Below are 7,560 nucleotides of genomic sequence, written 5' to 3'. Positions count from 1 at the left end.
GCACCTGCTTGTCATGCCTGATGACCTGAGATTCATCCGTGGGACCCACGCAGTGGAAGGAGACAACTGACTCCACTAGTTCTCTGACCTCCACATATGTGCCATGGTGTCCACGCCCCCCAAATGCACACAAAATAATACAATGTAATAAAAGCATTTGCTGGGTGGTGGTGGTGCACACCTTTAATCCCAGCACTTGGGAGGCAGAGGCAGGTGGATCTCTGTGAGTTCGAGGTCAGCCTGGTCTACAGAGCGAGATCCAGGAAAGGGGCAAAGCTACACAGAGAAACCCTGTCTTGGGGCAGGGCGGGGGGAAGCATTTAAAAACACGTATGCAGATGCCCTGGCCCTGCCTCACATGCTCTAACTATAAAGATGGGCCTGGGCTCCGCGAACATCAGGGAAAGGGGAGGGATGGTTTAAAGCATCAGGTGATGGGGGACAGTGCTGTAGGATGCTCTTCCAGACATGACATGGCTGTTGTGCTCACAGCCTCACAGCAGCTGTGGTGACCTGCGTAAGATCCAGCATCGGTGGGAGTGGAGTTCTCGTGGCTCCACCTCATGAGCCCAGGAGCTCCTGGCAACTGATGGCTGCTGGGAAAAGGGGACTCTTTTCTTTGGGGATGTGGCTGCTGGTGGGTTGCCCGTGCCTGTGCAGCTGGAGCTAATGGAACTTGCGGGTTATACAAAGATGTAAAGGATGGGGGTATGAGGGAAAATGTGTGTGTGTGTGTGTGTGTGATACATTGTATGCATGCATAAAACTATAGAAAATGAAAACACTCCCAAAAAGATAGATGGGGGTGGGTGCTACAGTCAATGCCTGAACCTTAAGTACTTAGAGAACTCGAGTCCGGTGTTAGGCCATGTTCAATTGCAAAATGCAAAACTAGCCCTTTGAATCTAAATTTCAAGAGCTACTCTGGCTCTTGACTCTGGGACAGACTGACATCTCGGCTCACAGAGGGGACCGACAGCAGAGAGGGTGCTGTACGGCCTGACAGCTGTCATGGCACACTGCTGTGACCTCACATAACTCAGACCCTGGGGCTCCTCTTTCAAAGGAGAGGGGTCATATAAAAACCTCATGTTATCATATGGATCAAAGCAAACAGTGCAAAGGAGATCCTTGACACAGCACAGCATCTGTCTCTACTAAACCCTTGCAGGCTGGGCAGGTCTTAGTGGGCAAAAGCCCCTGCCAGGGAGGCCCAGCAACCTGACTTTGACACCAGGAACCCAAACCCACCATGGAAGCCAATGGACTTGCAGATATCCCTAGGTCTCTGCACACACTACGGCACTTGCACTCACATTGTATCCACACACACGATACAACCCTTAAAAAGAGGGAGGATACAAAACAATAATCCTTTTTACAGGTGTTACATGGACAAGGGGTAATCAGTGCAAACGGGTTATTTGGGAGCTATACACCAACATACTATACAAATTCTTCTGGTTGGTTTGGTCTAATCAAAAATACATAAACACAAAGTAAGAGTGGAACACAAATATCTTTATGGGCAGCCTGTAACCTGCAAACAGGATGTTTATCAAGTTCATTTCCAAGGGACTCCCTGGCTTGGAGGATGCCATTGCTATCAGTACCCTAGGTAAGACTGGGATTCAAAGGTCTCTCAGGGGCCATCCAACCTTCAGTTCCCCAGGGTCCTGCAGACTGACCTGCCCAGATAGGAAAACACAACTGGTAACTGATTAAGATAGCTAAAAATCCTGTAGCTTAAGGAAAGCAGAGTGTATACACAGGGGCCAGATGAGGAGGCTGGTGGGGCCTCTGGTCTGTTTCTTGGTAGCCTATTGCTCTGTGAATGACCCACGAGCAAAGGGCTAGTTCTGCTGAATGCTGGCTGGCTGGCTGGGTGAGGTACTGGGGCTAACTGACACAGATTTTTGATGAACAAAGGCTAAGGTTGCTTGTAACATCTGGAGGCTGCTCCTTGGAGGATAGGAGGTCGCAATGCAGGAGTTTCTCTAGCTGACTCAGGTGGTACCAGGAAGGCAGAAGTCTGGCTGCCTATGAGGGCTGCAGTGGAGGCCTACAGTGTACTCAGAGCTCAGTCATGTAACTAACTGCTAATGCAGGTCCAGTTTCAGGTGGAGGCTGGACAGGCTGCAAAGCCTGTTTTATGTAAGCTCCGAAGCTTGGAAAAGCAGCCGGACACTTGAGATCTGTATTTACACAAGGAGCCCATAGCACCTGGGGCTTGAGCTTAACAGTTATCTCCCTGTGCCCACCTACCTGTAGATAGTTCAGTGAGATGGGAAGCAGGCGAGGATCAGGCCTGACTTCTTTGCTCCAGGGCTTTCAAAGTTTTGATGAGCTGGTTTACACTATGAATAGGCAGGACTCTTACCTAGTGTGGAACTTTCCTAAGCCCAGGAGGACCATAAACCTTTCTCCTGGGCAGCCTCCCGTGACAAGCACCCTTGTGGAAGTCTCCCCAGGCCACCCTTCTCAAGAACCCAATCTCCCAGCGTTCCTCCTGCTGACTCTTGTTCTTTCAGAGGCTTCAGCTGGTAATCCAACATGGCACCCACTTTTCCATCTGAAAACTGTGATACCAAACACACTGGACACAAGGACATCCCAGCACCTTTATCATAACACGTGTTTCTGGACCAGGGATCTGCCTCCAAAGCTGAGTCCTTCGGTCACAAACTCTTCCCTGATCCATCCCACTGTGTCCTGATGACAAGCAGACCCGGAGTTGCCATTTGTAAGGATCAAGAATGTCTTGTCTGCAGGTTGCAGCTGGTCTGTCCCAGCCTAACAAAGTAGCACCTTGAGGGTAGTAGTGCCATTCATTGGTCTGATGACAGGAACGCCTGCTGCTTAACAGCACCCAGCAACATACTTTCAGGAGCCTGTCACCCCACCCCCCATCCCACCCCAGAATTTAAAACTATGACCAAGTTGTTCTCAGTCTGTCTGCAACACAAATGAGCAAACAGAATGCCCTCCTTGGTCAGAGTTTCCTCTAGGAAGGACCACACCATTCTTCAACTTTTCCAATTATTCACCTTTTTTTATTGTATGAAATCACTTTGCGGGGACAGTGACATGGATAGCCTTCCAGGTCATCAAAAGTGGCCTGGAGGCTAAGCCTCCAGACACTGGAATTCCAAATGTAAAGAGTTTATTATCTGTCTTCTTTAATTAATAATAGAACTCACTGTGCAAGATTTTAGGCAAGAAATAGTTCAAGTAAAATAGTATTTCTTAAAAACCAGAGCCTCCCACCAGCCACTGGGCATTTTGCAGTCATGTGACCGGCAGTGAACTTACTCGGGTCTTTTGGTCTCTTCCCTTTCAGTCAGTAGCTTGAAAGGAGGACAGGGTCACTGGGTTCTGATACCCTGTCAGATGAGCACTGTGGGCCCTACCAAAGCTACTAGAATCTCATGCAAAACTCTGACAGACACTTCGGCACAAACAATTGCTAAATGTTCTCGGTCATTTGGAAAAGCATTTCTGACACTCTCGTGTCGGCTCCACAGTCACTTTGTGCTGAAGATGAAAGAACCCTAAACCTACACGTCTCATGTCGCGGCTTCTGCCAGGGGAGGAGTCACTAGTCACCTAACTGGAAAGTACTCTACCACTCCATCAAACACTGACTACCACAAAGGGACAGAGGGAAAGGACTTCAAAAACCACTAAAAAGTTTGACAATTTTATGCAGAAACCGCCAGTTTTAGTGTTTAATTAAGACAACTGACCAAGATATGAAGACACCAAGTTTAAGAAACTGGGGGTGTAGGGGGGCATTCTATGGACTATGCAGGCTGTGGTAAGAATGCACACTTCATAAACTTGTCAACACATAGTAGTTAGTTGCAGAAAGCCACTTGGTTCTCTCTTGGCTTGGGAAAACGATGTTCTGGTTCAGTGTGAATGTCAGCAGCCTGTGAAAGAAGAGAACCATCAGGAGCAACGTGAAGGCACAGCAGAGCCACCCCAAGAACCACCAGGGACACTTCCAATGGTGTCTTCGCTGAACTCTCCATGCACACTACTCTAGAAAATTCAATTTATTCGTAAATCTTAAATAAAAAGTTTACTTATGTCTATTTGTGACCTGTGTAGGTGTATGTGTAGGTGAGTGCAGGTCCTTGTGGAGGCCAGAAGAGGGCAGTGGTGCCTCTGGAGGTGGAGTGGCAGACAGTCATGAGTGAGGTCTCATGTGAGTTCTGGGAACTGAACCTGGGACTTCTGCAAAAGCATATGTGCTTTTACAGCAGAGTCATCTTTCCAGCCCCTTATTTGGATATCTTCATTCAAAAATTCTCTGAGTCCACTTCCTATTTTCATTCCTTTCTTTGTGAAATACAATCACACAGTCTTTCAGTTCTTGACTCATGGGGTTTTCTGCCACAACACAGCAAAACTCTCCAGCAGCTCCCAAGACCCACTGGACACTGCAGCTCATTTCTAAACAGGACTGATGACCTCACAGCACATACCAAGCACTTACGAGCACCTCACAGTGAACTGTATATGCATCTTGACCCACCCAACCCCCATCTAGTCTCTTAGATTTCAGAACAACCTATTTTAGTCACTGAAAAGTTGGTCCCTAGGCCATGGCCAGAAAATAACCTTTAAACCCAGAATTTAGGAGGCAGAGGCAGAAGCAGGTGGATCTCTGTGAGTTTGAGGCTATTTTGGTCTATATAGCAAGTTCCAGGCCAGCCAGTCAGGTTTGTATAATGAGATTACACCAAAAAAAAAAAAAAAAAAAAAAAAAAAAAAAAAAAAAAAAAATTGAGGGCTGTAAGTGCCCCTCTCCACTTGAAGCTACAAAGAAACTCACTACACTAAGTGGTTTTGGTTTTCTGCCTCCAAAATTTAAGACAGATGCTCATGTAGGTGACCTGAATTCTCTGCTATTTCCAAAAGAAAACAATGAAATAATCTTCCAGGGCAGGGCACCAAAAACACACGCCCTGAAATGACATCACCTGGTGGTCTTCAGTTATCAGCTCATCAGCTGGAGACATGTCCAAGTTCCAGGTGCGTCCAATGCAGGGCCCAGGATAGGAGTGAGGCCCATCACAAAACTGCAAACTTAACTTACAACTAAAACGTCAAGGGAGTAGAGATGGCTCCGTGGTGTAGAGCACTTTTTGCTCTTGGGAAGGATCTAGGTTTGATTCCTAGCACCCACAGGTCGGCAGGTCCTGCCTGTGAGTAACTCCAGTTCCAAGGGAGCCAATGCTTTCTCCTGGCCTCCCATAGCACCAGGCTTGTATGAGGTGCATATGCAAGCAAACAAATCTTTAAAAAGATGAATTTTGTCATTTGTCATTAATTTTCCTCTTATGTGTGAACTTTGTAGCGGTCAACTACCATGTGTAAGGGCTGGACATGCCTGGCAGCGACAGTTTTAAGTCATGAAAATTGGCAATGTAAATTCTACTTAAGGAATGAGGCATGAACAATTTCAAAACATGGAGTTCATGTTTTGTTGCGGTGCAGAGATGCCTGCTGGGAATGACATGGGGAAATCTACCAGCTACATCAAAATCACATTTATGGCCACTGTGGGAGTTCCCCTCGGCACACTGGCGTCCTCCTTTACCTTCAGCTCTTCTGCGCAGCAGCGATCTTGTTTTCACCATCCAGTTCTTCCACGCCAGCCTGGGTCATGAGGTCGGCGATGTTTTTCTCCAGATCATCAATGCGACTGCTCATGTCATCAAGTGGTACCGTTAAAGAGCCCACACACCAACACGCCACTCTGCCCCTATCCTCCAGGCCCCTGCACACTGGCTGAAGCGGCCGCTCTCCCCAGTTTCTTCTGGTTCCAGTGACAGCCTGGCAAGTCAGGGGTACAGGGTCCCCAGGTGCGCTCTCTTACTTTCCTACGCCTCGGTTTCTTCGTTTATTAATCCCAAAGGACTCTATATGCCATTCGCAAGGACGCGAAGAGGACTGGAGACGGAAGGCCTCAGCGAGCACTCCCAGCCAACAGTCACCATACAGCCAGCCCCTTTACTGGTCTTCTGGAGAGCCCCCAACAGGGAACTTGGGTAGCTCAGCCATGTCTCTGGCTCTGGGCACAGTCCTCCTCAGGCACACGGGAGAGCCAGGATCAGTACAGAATTTCTAAGTGTGGCTGGAGAGATGGCTCAGCGGTTACGAGCACCTGAGGCACCAGAGGACCGGAGTGTCGTTCCCAGTACCCACATTGGGCGGCAGCTCACAACCGCCTGTGACTCCAGTTCCAGGGGTTCCAACGCCTCTGGTCTCGTCAGTTACTCACGCGCACCCATTATACACACAATTAAAAATAATAAAAACAAACTTCTTGTTAAAAAAAAAAAAAAAAAAAGGTAATTTCTAAATGACTGACTGAAGTCAGTTTGCAAACCACCCGCTCACCCCCCCCACCATTCAGAAGCTGCCTCCGAATCAAAAGGATATTCCTCCCAATGATCTGGTCGGACATGATCTGAAACTTGTCTTGCATCTGCTGCAAGAGCGTCTCCACCTACAAGAAATTAGAACAAGTCCGCCGATTCCAGCTTATCCCGAGACCTCTTTCCTGGGAGGAAGGGAGGCGAGGACGCGGGCGGGGGGTAGGGACTCTCGGTAGGTGTGCCCTGCCAGATCGGGTTTGGTGTTCCTGCGGGTCAGGTCGTGAGGGTCCCTGCCGGGGCCGTTGGAGGGCGAGCCCGGCAGGTGCGCGGGCCGAGGCCGCTGGCCACACCCCACGCCAGGGCCGAGAACCGCGCAGAGTGTCGGGACCCACGTGAACCCGCCGCTTACCACCAAGGTGATGTCCTGCATGGTCTTGGGGTCCGTCTCGGCCATTTCCCCGGTGCCCAGCTTGGCGGCGATGTCTAGGAACCGTCACCTACACTTCGGTTTCTTGGCGCAGACGCCCCCAAGCCGCCAGTTCTCGCGATAACACAGTCACGGGGCCGCGAGGCATTGTGGGTGCTGTAGTTCCCGTCACGCACCGGAAGGGTCTGGGAGACTTCAGAGCATCCGGCCTGAGGATAGGCCCCGCCCCCGCTCTTAGCCCCGCCTCCACCACGCCCAGCTCCGCTCTCCATGCTGCAGGGAGCGGAAGAGGAGAGAAAACAGGAAGTGGGCAAAGGTTACAGGGATAACCTTTCTGCAACTGATTACTATGTGTTGACAGGTTTATAAAGTCTGCATTCTTACCACAGCCTGCATAGTCCATAGAATGCCCCCCTACACCCCCAGTTTCTCAAACTTGGTGTCTTCATATCTTGGTCAGTTGTCTTAACGTGTGTTGGTCTGTTCGGTGGATGTAGTCAAACACACAGGCCTTGCAAGACAGATCAGCGGGTGAAGGTGCTGCCACCAGATCTGAGTTGGATCCTGCATGTTGGAAGAGACCTGACTCCCGCAAATTGACCTTCGCCCTGCACACATGTGCTGTGACATGCACATACACATACATATAACACACAAAATAAATAAATGTAATGATAATAATAATAATAACCCTTAGAGGTGGTGAGAGTGCACTGGCTGGATGTCTGCTCTTCACCAAGACCT

At 49.2% G+C, this 7,560-nt stretch overlaps 1 protein-coding gene across 1 annotated transcript; it reads right to left on the bottom strand.

Annotated features, from left to right (window-relative positions):
* Nucleotides 1-3,025: 3,025 nt before the first annotated feature.
* Nucleotides 3,026-6,957, bottom strand: Hsbp1 (heat shock factor binding protein 1). The gene is made up of 4 exons (XM_036187945.1): nt 6,799-6,957; nt 6,454-6,520; nt 5,609-5,729; nt 3,026-3,932 (listed from the first exon to the last, which is right to left on the bottom strand). Exons 1-3 carry the CDS (start codon nt 6,841-6,843, stop codon nt 5,611-5,613), a joined length of 231 nt encoding a protein of 76 aa, XP_036043838.1. The 5' UTR covers nt 6,844-6,957; the 3' UTR covers nt 3,026-3,932; nt 5,609-5,610.
* Nucleotides 6,958-7,560: the final 603 nt, after the last annotated feature.

The sequence above is a fragment of the Onychomys torridus genome, chromosome 5 (assembly GCF_903995425.1).
Source record: "Onychomys torridus chromosome 5, mOncTor1.1, whole genome shotgun sequence".
Classification (NCBI taxonomy): Eukaryota; Metazoa; Chordata; class Mammalia; order Rodentia; family Cricetidae; genus Onychomys; species Onychomys torridus.
The sequence above is the reverse complement of the archived record's forward strand: the minus strand, read 5'-3'. Positions and strand labels throughout refer to the sequence as shown.

Bases quoted from the DNA above. Each gene is read 5' to 3' on its own strand.
- Hsbp1 (XM_036187945.1), bottom strand. From the start codon at position 6,843: ATGGCCGAGACGGACCCCAAGACCATGCAGGACATCACCTTGGTG. The intron at 6,521-6,798 runs GTAAGCGGCGGG...AATTTCTTGTAG, and splicing joins TGCAGGACATCACCTTGGTG to GTGGAGACGCTCTTGCAGCA. The intron at 5,730-6,453 runs ATATCCTTTTGA...TAACGGTACCAC, and splicing joins CGACCAGATCATTGGGAGGA to TTGATGACATGAGCAGTCGC.